This window comes from Lampris incognitus, chromosome 11 (assembly GCF_029633865.1).
Source record: "Lampris incognitus isolate fLamInc1 chromosome 11, fLamInc1.hap2, whole genome shotgun sequence".
Taxonomy (NCBI): domain Eukaryota; kingdom Metazoa; phylum Chordata; class Actinopteri; order Lampriformes; family Lampridae; genus Lampris; species Lampris incognitus.
The window spans coordinates 33,423,454-33,437,611 of NC_079221.1; the positions used below are offsets into that span (position 1 = coordinate 33,423,454).

A 14,158-nucleotide genomic window follows, 5' to 3' on the forward strand; every position below is an offset into this window, starting at 1 on the left:
GAATATCTTTTCAGCCTCGCTGCCCATTGCATAAATCAGCGAACTCACTTGAATCTCCCCGTCGTCTTTATCCAGCTTTGTCGCGAGCCTGAAGCGCGAAAACCGTTGTTTCCACTCCGGCCATTCAACGGGGCAGTCAAACTTGAATTCACTCGGCGGATTAAACTTCGGCATGACCGCTCGTGTTCCGATACACAGACTATTCTGACACCATGTAATGTCCGTAGACGCCTTGTCTTACTGACATAAGAATAATTCAAGAACGAGCCGACTTCGTAGGTTCTTAACTGTGTAGCTTTTACTAGCGTTCATCCGACATACAACCTTCATAACATGCGCTTCTAACTTCCTGTATACGTCACACGCACTGCACGTACATCCGTGATTAGGTCAAGTTAAACACGTGACCTTTCATTCATTACACTTTCAACATCAATAATGGAGTGAAGCAGGGATGTGTGCTTGCACTGACTCTATTCCCGTTATATCTTGCTGCAGTCCTAGAAACAATGTCAGCCAACTTGAGAGGTGGCTTGTACATCAGGATCTGAACAGATGGAAACCTCTATAATTTTGCGAGACTCAGGATGTCTACCAAAACAAGAGAACTCTGTGTTCGAGCGCTTCCCTATGCATATGACTCAGCACTGGTTGCCAATAATCCTGGGGAAATGCAAGAAATAGTAGGCCGCTTCCCTTCAGCAGCTACCCTCTTTCGACTGAAGATCAATGTCTCCAAAACAGAGCTTCTGTACCAGCCTCCCCCTCAGAAAAGCCCCAAAGAAGGTCAGCCCAGTATTTTGGTTAATGGAGCAACTCTGAAGACCACTGAGTGCTTTACCTATCTGGGCACTACTGTGACAGATACAAACTCCTCTGACTTAGAAGTGGACAGAAAAATCCAAGTGGCCACAAAAGCCTTTGGTGCCCTTCACAAAAGACTTTGGTCCCACCATGACATCAGGCTGACAACAAAGATCAAGGTCTACAACACAGCTGTTCTCCTGTCTCTACTATACTCCACTGAATGCATAACTCTGTATCGCAAGCACATCAAGAAGCTCACCAGCATACAGCTTCGTCATCTGCAAACGCTGCTGTGAATCAGATGGGAAGACAAGGTGCCCGATGTGGAAGTACTGAGACGTGCTGGTACTGTCAGTGTTGAAGCCCTAATAACAGCCTCCCAGCTCAGATGGGGTGGTCATGTGTGAAGAATGCCAGACAAGCGCCTACCAAAAGAGGTTTTGTACAGGGAGCTGTGCCAGGGAAAAAAGAAGCAGGGAGGCCAGAAGCTATGCTTCAAAGATGTGCTCAAGCGCCACATGAAGATCTGCGGCATAGATGACTCCAGCTGGGAGACAGTGGCGCTGGACAGACAGCGATGGTGCACCACAGTGAGGCAATCGAGAACAGCTGTTGAACAAAAGAGACACGAAGCATATGATAAGGCCCACCATGCAAGACATTAAAGACCAACTCAAACAACATTCGTCTGTGACAAATGTGGACGATATTATCCCTCTAATACGGGCCTGATGGCCCACAGGCGTGCTTGCCGAGCATAAACTGCATCACAGTCATCATCGTTTTGATGGACTGCTGTAGAGAAAAAAAAAAGATGCCCAAGCATGCCTTAATTAAAATCCATTCTCTACTAATCACTTGATCCTTGGAGATAGCTTGGGCTGTGGATTATGACTTAAAAGTATTTTAATTACATTATGGAAATTAAGTTGTCTCTCGTTAACCCGTGGATATTAAGTGTGGACGTTTTAATTTTTGCACCCCTAGTCATTAAGTCTTGAATATCTCTTTTTCACTGATTCACATCTTCAGCTCTTCAACTCATTCCCCCAAAAATACCTGAAAAGATGCAAGGTTATCTGGACATTTGTTTAGAATCTAAAGCACCGGCTGTTAATTTGGTGAATTGAATGAACCAAATTAGCACTCATGTGAAAACATTCTATTTACTGTTAATAAAACAAGCATGATACAATTGGTGTCTTTGTGGCAGATAGGGTGTGATGTGGGCATACAATCAGGAGTGGCTTATCTGGACAATGAATATTTGATCATATTTAAACTCCAATGTGGATCCGTGGTGGTGTAGCGGTCTAAGCATCGCGTCGATGCAGTTGCCCACTGGGGACCGGGGTTCGCGCCCCAGTCTCGTCAGATCCGACGATGGCCGGACTCAATGAAGCAGCAATAATTGGCAACGCTGTCTTCGGGAGGGGGGCGGAGTCGGCTTGTGTTCGTCACATGAATGCATCTCTTAGGGTGTCAGAAAAAGCAGTGGTTCGGCCTGGAGTCGCCTTGTCACGGAAGTGGCAAGGCGTCTCCTTCGAGACTGCCGGCCGGAGAGATACAGTTGGCGAACGCATGCAGTACGAGGGTGGGAGTTTGAACTAAAATAGGGATCGATTGGCCACTAAATTGGGAGAAAAAGGGAAAAATCAGAAAAAAAATTCCGATGTGATGGTGTTGTCCATGTATAAAGGATATAGAAGGGTGTAGGTGTAGAGGATGGTGATAGTAGTGTCCATGTATAAAGGATATAAAGGGGTGTAGGGGTGTAAAGATGGTAGGGGCAGAGATGGTTTGGACATGTGTGGAGAAGGGATGCTAGGTATATTGGGGGAAGGATGCTGAATATGGAGCTGCCAGGGAAGAGGAAAAGAGGAAGGCCAAAGAGGAGGTTCATGGGTGTGGTGAGACAGGACATGCAGGTGGCTGGTGTGACAGAGGAAGATGCAGAAGACAGGAAGAGATGGAAAGGGATGATCTGCTGTGGCGACCCCTAACGGGAACAGCCAAAAACGGTAGAAGATGTAGAGAGCAGTGATGGTGGTGTAGATGTAGAGAGCAGTGATGGTGGTGTCCATACATAAGGATATAAAGGGATGTAGATGTAGAGGACAGTGATAGTGGTGTTTATGTATAAAGAATACAAAGGGGTGTAGATGTAGAGGACAGTGATGATGGTCTCCATGTATAAATGCTATAAAGGGTATAGATGTAGAGGACAGTGATGGTGGTGTCCATGTGTAAAGGATATAAAGGGAAAGGGGTGTAGATGTAGAGGACAGTGATACTGGTGTTCATGTATAAAGAATACAAAGGGGTGTAGATGTAGAGGACAGTGATGATGGTCTCCATGTATAAATGCTATAAAGGGTATAGATGTAGAGGACAGTGATGGTGGTGTCCATGTGTAAAGGATATAAAGGGTGTACATGTAGAGGACAGTGATGTTGGTGTCCATGTATGAAGGCTATAAAGGGTGTAGATTTAGAAGACAGTGATGGAGGTGTATAAAGGATATAAAGGGGTGTAGATACAGAGGACAGTGGCGGTGTTGTGGGTTAGACTTAAGGTGACAGTTTTGTAGTAAAACATCTCATCCCAGTTTCTCACAAGTCTACCATGACAGTTTAGTTGCCTAACGCTGACATGTCGTCTTTTTGCTTGCCTCATAATTTATTGGTCTAACATGCTGAACTCCACATGTGTGTCACCTGTGTCACATGGGTCTTGGCACCTTTGATGAACCCATATTAAACAGGCATTTTGGAGGGGGAGATTGTAATGTGTGTTTTCCCTTGGACTAAAAAAAAATTCATACCATTCTTCCACTAAACTGCACTGTGATGTGATGCATCGTTTTTTTTAAATTTATCACGAGGTCAATCAATTGTACTGTCCTAAACCTATACCAACAAGTTAATGGCTCAGACTGTGTAGGGGGAAAAAAAAGGTTAACGGCCCCTTTAAGCTGCTCTAGTGTAAGAAAAAAAAACAACAGCTGGGTCAATATTCTGCATCACTGTTCAACTCATATTTGCTCATCTGTTGAGTATGAAACCATGCAGCAACATGCAGACGTTACAGACTTAGTGGTCACATGACTCTCATGGTAAGAGTTGTATTTGGGGGGCACAGGTCTATTTGGGGACCAGTAAAAGGTCTTTTGAGAGTTAACCTATGTTCTCGCCGTTCCTCTGCCTTGTTACCTAGGAGACAAAGGGACCAATAGGACTTTGGCTCCGGCGGTGGTTAATGAACTGAGACCAAAGTTATGACTAATTGATCAATGCAAATGGAGAAAAGGGAGGGGGAACTCACTGCAAATCCAAAGGCTGAGGCGCTGTGTCTCATGAATGAAACCGCTGTAGAGGAAGGAGACAGAGAGAGATGTTAATGCCCAAGACAGTAACAAAAGGGAATAATAGTAACTTTGGTATATGTATAACTATAAATATTCTGCTGTGATGCGAGATATTTATGACATTTATTTATATTTAGTTAATTGGTTCACAGGAACAATGGGTCATGCCTTACCCTCCAAGGAATACCATACATTAAATACAGATTAATACTGACATCCTTTGTATCTGGAGAAACTATTGGATGACATCTGGTTCTGTTGCTTACTCAAATATGAAAAAAATACCATCAGGGAGGACTAACGTGTATCCCCAGCTAATCTTTCCCATAGAGTATGATTAAATAATTCAGCATTGTAGTCAAATGTTCCTGTAATTTCATATACAAGATGTGACAGTAAGTCTGAAGAAGCACTGCAGTGAATTGAATATTGTGTGTGTGTGTGTGTGTGTGTGTGTGTGTGTGTGTGTGTGTGTGTGTGTGTGTGTGTGTGTGTATATATATATATATATAGCGCACAAATATTTGCCATTATAAGAGAGGCATAATTAGAAATATAACACGGATATGTTTAGGGTTCCAACCAATAACGAAACATATTCTGGTGGTGAGATCAAGCAAGACATGAAACCCTATTAAATTCAGTTTGGAAGAGCACAGTTCATGATATTGTAAATGAAAAGGCATCAATTTGACTCATATTTATCTTACTTGACAGACGCATCATCTGTGTTTTTTGTTGTCCTCGTTATCTGATGTAACAAAACATGTACACTGACATTTGATATCATAAATCTCGTTAAGCACATAAAGCTTTGCATGACTGGCGACCAGTCAAGAGAAGAGTGGCTTTATGAACAGGACAGTGTGCCCCAGCCCACATCAGCTGCAGTAAAGTGTTGGTGTAGCACACCTGAGTTCATTCGTCCTTGTCTCTGACCTTGTAATGTTCAAGGTTGTCAAGTCTCTCCATCCCACTTTCCCTCTCTCTGATTTCCTTGCTAACCCCTCCCCCCTTCTCTTTATCTCTCCCTCTCTGTCTCTCTCTCCCCCTGCATTTTCAGGACCGGGTCCCGGGGGACGTGGCGTCGACCATTGAGTCGCCATGGTAACTGAAGATTTGGGGGCAGGCCGCGAGCTTGTTTGTTTGAACTTGACTGGAGCTTTCATCTCCTCTGGATTCCCTTCTCTATCACCACCTCTGTATCGTTCCCTCTCCTCCTCCTCTCTCTGTCTCTCACCATCTTTTTTTTCCCCTGAAATACTCCCTCCCTCCATCTCTCGCTCTCCTGACACATCTCTGAGAGATGGCCTTTGCAGATGTGATGTTTTATTAATTTTTTTTCCAGTCTGTTTTAGAAAAGGCTCTAGTCCAAACTGATGTGTGTGACAATGCTTTTTGCCAGCATTATGCTGGTTAAACGTAACAGCCAAGGCACCCTTCATGGCTCAACCAAGTCAGTGAGGCTGAATTGCCAACCAGGTTTAAACCTGGCTTAGGACATGTGCTGCAGGTCATCCAACTTATTTTCATCCAGTAGCATCATACACACACACACACACACACACACACATTTATATATATATATATATATATATATATATATATATATGACACACACACACATTCACACCTAGGGACAATTTAGTATGGCCGATTCACCTGACCTATGTGTAACGACCCTCACCGTGCCAGGGTCCAGTCTTCTCGGAGTCAGTGTGTTTGTGAAGACTATATGTGAATAAAGCGAATCTTTATAAAGCATCCGTTTAAGACTACGGCCATCAATCAGCTGGGGATGCTACAGTAAGAGCTTGTGCCCCTATCAGCCAGGTGCTAAATAATATTAAATACATGCTTTCGCGAGACCTCCAACACTTTGACGGTGATTATTTTCGTCCGCTGGCATTTGCAAACCTTTTTCCGCATTTATCCACTGCCTGATGCTCATGCGCAGTTGTTGTGTGAAGCTGGAACGAGGAGAATCAAAGCAAACAGGAAGTTGAGTTTTTTCTCGTGTCTGATGTTGATGGGGCAACAATGCCGTGTTTCTCCTTTCTGCCTTATCATATATGTACAGTATAATAACTACTACTACTACTTTCAGTTGTTCCCATTAGGGGTCGCCAAAGCGGATCATCCATTTCCATCTCTTCCTGTCCTCTGCATCTTCCTCTGTCACACCAGCCACCTGCATGTCTTCCCTCACCACATCCATAAACCTCCTCTTTGGCCTTCCTCTTTTCCTCTTCGCTGGCAGCTCCATATTCAGCATCCTTCTCCCAATATGCCCAGCATCTCTCCTCCATACATGTCCAACCTGAGCTGTCCCCCTAATATACTCGTTCCTAATCCAGTCCTTCTTCATCACATCTTAACACCTATATACACTACCGTTCAAAAGTTTGGGATCACCCAAACAATTTCGTGTTTTCCATGAAAAGTCACACTTATTCACCACCATATGTTGTGAAATGAATAGAAAATAGAGTCAAGACATTGACAAGGTTAGAAATAATGATTTGTATTTGAAATAAGATTTTTTTTACATCAAACTTTGCTTTCGTCAAAGAATCCTCCATTTGCAGCAATTACAGCATTGCAGACCTTTGGCATTCTAGCTGTTAATTTGTTGAGGTAATCTGGAGAAATTGCACCCCACGCTTCCAGAAGCAGCTCCCACAAGTTGGATTGGTTGGATGGGCACTTCTTTGAGCAGATTGAGTTTCTGGAGCATCACATTTGTGGGGTCAATTAAACGCTCAAAATGGCCAGAAAAAGAGAACTTTCATCTGAAACTCGACAGTCTATTCTTGTTCTTAGAAATGAAGGCTATTCCATGCGAGAAATTGCTAAGAAATTGAAAATTTCCTACACCGGTGTGTACTACTCCCTTCAGAGGACAGCACAAACAGGCTCTAACCAGAGTAGAAAAAGAAGTGGGAGGCCGCGTTGCACAACTGAGCAAGAAGATAAGTACATTAGAGTCTCTAGTTTGAGAAACAGACGCCTCACAGGTCCCCAACTGGCATCTTCATTAAATAGTACCTGTTAGAGCCTGTTTGTGCTGTCCTCTGAAGGGAGTAGTACACACCGGTGTAGGAAATCTTCAATTTCTTAGCAATTTCTCGCATGGAATAGCCTTCATTTCTAAGAACAAGAATAGACTGTCGAGTTTCAGATGAAAGTTCTCTTTTTCTGGCCATTTTGAGCGTTTAATTGACCCCACAAATGTGATGCTCCAGAAACTCAATCTGCTCAAAGAAGTGCCCATCCAACCAATCCAACTTGTGGGAGCTGCTTCTGGAAGCGTGGGGTGCAATTTCTCCAGATTACCTCAACAAATTAACAGCTAGAATGCCAAAGGTCTGCAATGCTGTAATTGCTGCAAATGGAGGATTCTTTGACGAAAGCAAGGTTTGATGTAAAAAAAAATCTTATTTCAAATACAAATCATTATTTCTAACCTTGTCAATGTCTTGACTCTATTTTCTATTCATTTCACAACATATGGTGGTGAATAAGTGTGACTTTTCATGGAAAACACGAAATTGTTTGGGTGATCCCAAACTTTTGAACGGTAGTGTACGTATGTTTATCAATTGCATCTACTTGTTTAGTGGGACTTGTTTTAGTAGCCCAAAAACTACATGAAATATGGAATTAGGGTATGTGCAAAAGTAAGTGAACCCCCAGCTGCATTGGTTAAGTCAAGCAGGTAACAGACTTGGGTGAAACACATTTGGGTGCTTAATTAATCATTTAAGCAGACCAATGAAATGAGACATCTTTGGGAAAGGGTTTGGCCTGCACGGATTAAAAGAGAGAGGAAACCAACCAAACCACTGTGGTCCCATACAAATCAACATTGCCGAGAGCAAAGGTGATATCCGAGGACATGAAGAAGAGGGTCGTGACAGCTCATCAGTCTGGGGAGGGCTATAAGACCATCTCCAAAAGATTCCAGCTCCATCCATCCACTGTAAGACAGATAATTTACAAATGGACGGCCGTCAACATGACAGCAACTCTGCCTAGAAGTGGACGCCCATCAAAACTATCACCCAGAAGCACCAGAAAAATAATAAATCAGTTAAAGGTCAACCCACACATCACCTCTAGAGAGTTGCAGACCTCTCTGATAGCATCTGGGACAAATGTGCATGCGTCTACAATCAGACGAAAATTGAATCGCCATGACATTCATGGGAGGGTTGCTAGAAGGAAGCCTCTGCTCTCAAAAAAGAACAAAGCTGCCCATTTCAACTTTGCCAGAGAGCACTTGGACAAACCAGAGGCCTTCTGGAAGTCCATTCTCTGGACAGACGAGTCCAAAATAGAATTATTTGGTCACAATCAAAACCAACGTGTTTGGAGAAAAGCCAACACTGCATATGAAGAAAAGAACCTCCTCCCAACAGTGAAGCATGGTGGTGCAAATGTGAAGGTCTGGGGCTGCTTTTCTGCTTCTGGACCTGGACGACTCCATATTATCCAAGGAACCATGAATTCTCTGGCATATCAACAAATTCTTGACCAGAATCTCCTGCCATCAGTCAGGGAGTTGAAGCTGGGACGAAAATGGATTGTGCAACAAGAGAATGACCCAAAGCATTCCAGCAAAACTACAAAGGCATGGCTTCAGAGAAAGAGGATTCGTACTCTGGATAGGCCCAGTCAAAGTCCAGACCTTAATCCAATTGAAATGTTGTGGCAAGACCTGAAGAAGTTGGTACTTACCAGATGTCCCTCCAACCTCTCTCAACTGGCTGAGTTCTGCAAGGAGGAGTGGGCAAAAATCCCCATAAGCAGATGCGAGTGACTGGTTAGTGGTTACAGAAGACGTTTGGTTGAAGTAATGGCTGCAAAAGGAGGAGCCACAAGCTACTAATACAAGGGTTCACATACTTTTGCACATGTTACATTTTCAGTTTTTGTGAAATAAACCACCATTGTTGAATTAAATAATGAAAATATATCGCTTTTTGTGTGTGTGTCCATTATTTGGAAGGTGTGCTTTACAAATTGGGATTTGGATGGATGTGTAATAAGCTTATTTTAATGTTTTTTACAAAAACAGTGACCCTGTCTGGAGGGTTCACAAACTTTCAAGCAGCACTGTATATATATATATATATATATATATATATATATATATATATATATATATATATAACATTGTTAAAAGAAACAGTAAATGGTTGGGAAAGCACTAAACAATTGACTCAATTGCTCTCAATTGACAGCTGATGATTGCTTATGGCATGAAGGAGGCTTGTACTGTCTCATAAAGAATTTACTTGACTCACTGGATTATATATATATAGGTATAGGTATAGGTATAACAACTGAATATATGAATGTTTAAGAACCTGTATATTGACCGTAAGTGTGTGTGTGTGTGTGTGTGTGTGTGTGTGTGTGTGTGTGAATCAAAAATAAACGAAGTTTAAAAAAGAGTAGGTCAGAGTGGGGACATGAGACGCGTAAGATGTAGCTGAGATGCTCACTTACACAGACCTGGCGTCAACAGTGGCGTTCATTAAAATGTGAGCATTTCTGTTGGGAGACTTTTGACTTTTGATGTTCTTTAATGAACAGGGTCACCGCATAAAATAACACATCTACATATTTACATACCTAAAAACCTAATATGTAAGCTACACTTCACAAACCGCCACAACCACACACACTCGCTCTTACTCACACCCACATACAAACATGTGCGTGCGCGCACACACACACACACACACACACACACACACACACACACACACTCCACCACCACCATCAGACCCCTGCCACCATCCCACATGCTGTTCAGTTTTACATATGGTTGCATAAATATAGATCACAACAACAGTTACAAACATACAGTCAAGCACCCCTCCCCAACAAAACACACAGCCCTCCCTACACACCACACATGTTCAAAGCCCACTGTATTAGTCACCCAGCTGTCATACTCATATTCTGCTCTCAGGTGTGCAGTGACAAGTGTCCTGAATCGGGCCACTGGATCCACACACCCGCTCCCTCTCACCCCGTTCATCCTTGTAAGCCATGTGGTCACCTTAGCTTGGCCAAACAAAAAGTTCACAATCACAAAGTTGAATCAGTTCATTTGGACACAACGTTTATTGGGAGAAACGTTTCATCACTCATCTAAGTGACCTCTTCAGTCTCAACTGACTGCAGGTATCCCCACCCTTATAAACAATACAGTGGCATAACGACCGAAAACAACGATCAGTTTCATATGCAAATACTCTGTGACCATTAACTAGAGTGACAATGGCCATGTGTACTATTCACAGAGGACTGTGGAATAGTTGCAATCACAGCATTGCAAAATGGTGAAAGATGTACTCTTAGCCCCCCCCCCCCCCCCTTGGTTCAGGGATGGCCATCCCCTCTTCACATAGATGGCCTCTTTGACTCCCCGTTCATACCAGCGTTCCTCCCTATCAAGGATGTGCACATCCTCATCCTTGAAAGAGTGGCCACTGGCCTGTAGATGGGTGTAGACTGCGGAGTCCTGGCCTAACGTGTTAGCTCTCCTGTGCTGTGCCATCCTCTTGGCCACCGTTTGTTTGGTTTCCCTAATGTACAAGTCATGGCAATCCTCCCGACACTTAAACGCATACATTATATTTTTCTGTTTGTGCCGGGGAACCCCATCCTTGGGGTGGACCGACTTCTGGTGCAGCGTGTTTCGGGGTTTGAAATCAACCGAGACACGGTGTTGGGAAAATATGCATCTCAACTGTTGCGACACTCCTGCCACATACGGAATCACCACTGGTTTACGCTTAGACAGCTGTTGTCCTTCTCCTCTCTTCGATCAGCTGGTGCACTGTTTGGGCGCCTTCCTGGCTTTGACAAATATCCAGTTAGGTTAACCATATAATAGTAATACTAATAGTAATAGTAATATAGCGCTTTTAAAGGTACACAAAGACGCTTTACACAAGATAAACATAAAACAACACACCAAAATATGTAGCACACAACAATAATCATACATTAAAAGCAATTCTAAAAAGGTGACTTTTGATGAGTGATTTGAACGTGGACGGATCGGTGCAGTCTCTGATGTGTTTGGGGAGGGAGTTCCGGGGGGGGGGCAGCTATGGAGAAAGCTTTGTAACCCCAGGTCCGGTGCTTGGTCCTCTGTGGTGGAGACAGGAGGTTGACATTGGAGGAGAAAAGGCTGCAGGAAGAAGTATGGTAGTGGAGCAGGTCGGTGAAGTTGGAGGGGGCCTGGTTATGGAGTGCTTTGTGAATGAGGAGAAAGACTTTGGATCCGTTGTGGGACAGGGAGCCAGAGGAGGTTCTGTAGGACAGGGGTGATGTGGTCTCGGGAGTAGGAGTGGGTGAACACTGTTTAGGACTTTGGATGATGAGCCACAGAGAATGCTGCTGCAGTAGTCAATTCTGGATGTGATGAAGACATGGACCAAAGTTTCAGCAGCAGAGAAGGAGAGTGATGGGCAGAGACGAGCTCTGTTTTAGGTGGAAACAGGCAGTTCTGTTGATTTGATTGACGTGGAGTTCAAAGGAGAGGTTGCTGTCAAAAATGAATCTGAGGTTACGGATGTGCGGGGAGAGAGACAGAGTGGAGTTATTGATGGTGAGGCAGAAGTTGAGAGTGGTTTTGGTAAGGGATTTGGGACCGATGATGACCATGTCAGATTTATCACAATTTAGTTTGAGGAAGTTGGCTTGCATCCATGATTTAATCTCAGTGAGACTGTTGGTCAGACTGGAGCAAGTTGTAGTGGTGATGTATTTAGTGGCGATGTAGAGCTGAGCATCTTTTGCGTAGCGTTGGAAGTGGAGACCATGATGATGTATGACATTACCAAGAGGGAGCGTGTAAAGGAGAACCAAGCACCAAACCCTGGGGGACACCTTGGGACATGGGAGCAGTGAAGGAGGTGCAACTAATCCACTGATTTTGGACCAAAGCAAATGGACTATAGGTGTGAAAATGCCCTTAGAGGCTCACATCCGGTGGATGTCTCTAGAGCCCCAGAGGAAGGTTGGCTGGGTCTTTAACCTAACTGGATGCTCAACAAAGCAGACTAAACTGAGTTTTTGTATGTGTGTGTGTGTGCGTGTGTGTGTGTATGTGTGAGTGTGCATCTGCATATCTGTGTGAATTTTCTGCATGAATTATTGCATCTATGGATATTTGTGTCGCAGACATGTTATTGTATGCCTGAAAGCAGCCCTTTCCCAAATATAATATAAAAAGCAACAGAGCATAATGATTAAAAAAAAAAAGATAAAGCAGGAGATTCACCATAGCTCTCACAATGAGTTGTCTTGGATTCTTTTGATTTTGTTCAATATCATATTCTGAAACATGGGTTATGTTTCATCAGTGTTTAATAGGTAATTACAGAAAAAAAATGTTTCCAGTGCCAGCATCATTAGGGAAGGAGCACTCTGAAAAATAAAATTCGATATAGGAAACTAACTCTTAACTATGGATGGATACATGAAAGTGCATACAATTGGAACTTTGTGACATTTTGGATAAACCCAAACTAGCATTTTATTTTCATGCCAACTAATAGCATAGATTAGAGAAGCTAATCCAGAGCTCTGTAAATCGTATTTCAGATAATCATATTTGGTAGTTATTAAATTGTGATTACATTCACATTCAATATAAATCCTGAGATTACTTTAGGGTGCAGCATACTTTACATTTATTCAACTATTTCATTTATCTAAATAAATGAATAAATCAATCATTGAAAGCGATTTTGCTGATTTGTTAACAGGATTATTGCATTATATATTTTTTCTCATGATGACATGATATTAACTTGCCCATATTTTAGCTGGGGTATTGAGTGAGGATAGCGCATTTCAACAATGGTCTGGGGGACCATTAGGTCGGACACACAGTTTAGGTCATACACAAACTCTGTGTAAACCTGGGAGCTGCCCAGAACGAACATACCGCTAACTACATCCAGATATATTCACTGAGGATGGAGGTGTGTGGGTAAAGGCAGGTCCATGACAAGGGGGGAATCCAGCTCAGGGATTAGAACGTCAGAAAAAAGGCACATGATAACCACAAATGCAATGGTAGAGGTAGGATATCAATGACCTAATAAAATACAACACTGTCTGTCCGCACTCCCAAACACAGACGGAGGGATTCAGGTGCCTGTACACAACAGAAGGAAAAAGACCATTAGGGATAGGGCATCTGACTGGTCGGTAGTGAAAACCGTACCATACACCATACATAAACCTGGAAATCTCCCTGTCAAAAGCCGTTCATCCCGTTGTTAGGACAGGATAAGATCCTCCCCTCCGCATTCTCATCAATATAGCCAACAACACATTCTGATTTTCTTACCTTTTTTTTTTTTTAATTGGATTTTTTTCCCCGTTTTTCTCCCCAATTGTATCCAGCCAATTACCCCCACTCTTTCCGAGCCGTCCCCACCCCCTCTGCTGATCCAGGGAGGGCTGCAGACTACCACATGCCTCCTCCGATACATGTGGAGTTGCCAGCCACTTCTTTTCACCTGATAGTGAGGAGTTTCCGCAGAGGGACGTAGCACGTGGGAGAGGCGCCTGTTTGGAGGGAGGGGGAACTGGGGGGGATAGCATGACCGACCAGAGGAAGCACACGTGCAGCAACCAGGACACATACCCACATCTGGCTTCTCACCCACAGACACGGCCAATTGTGTCTGTAGGGACGCCCGACCAAGCCGGAGGTAACACGGGGATTCAAACCGCCGATCCCCATGTTGGTAGGCAACAAAATAGACCGCCACACCACCAGACACCTCTTCTTTTCCTTTTTTAACTTAAAAACTGACCATGAGGTCAGAGGTCATCTCTGTTCTACATCATCTCTGACAAAGTGAAGCACAACAAACCAGATCATGGGGTACCATACCCTGCGATGTAGGAGGAGGGTCATTTGGAAAAACTAGGTCAGTGCTC

The 14,158-nt window shown here is 43.5% G+C and overlaps 1 protein-coding gene across 1 annotated transcript in view; it reads right to left on the minus strand.

Annotated features, from left to right (window-relative positions):
• tmem163a (transmembrane protein 163a) overlaps positions 1 to 14,158 on the minus strand; it is a 116,522-nt gene that overhangs the window by 28,101 nt on the left and 74,263 nt on the right. The window contains exon 3 of the mRNA XM_056290065.1: positions 4,132 to 4,175. Coding sequence (XP_056146040.1) covers positions 4,132 to 4,175 — 44 coding nt within the window. The remainder of the gene's footprint in view (positions 1 to 4,131; positions 4,176 to 14,158) is intronic.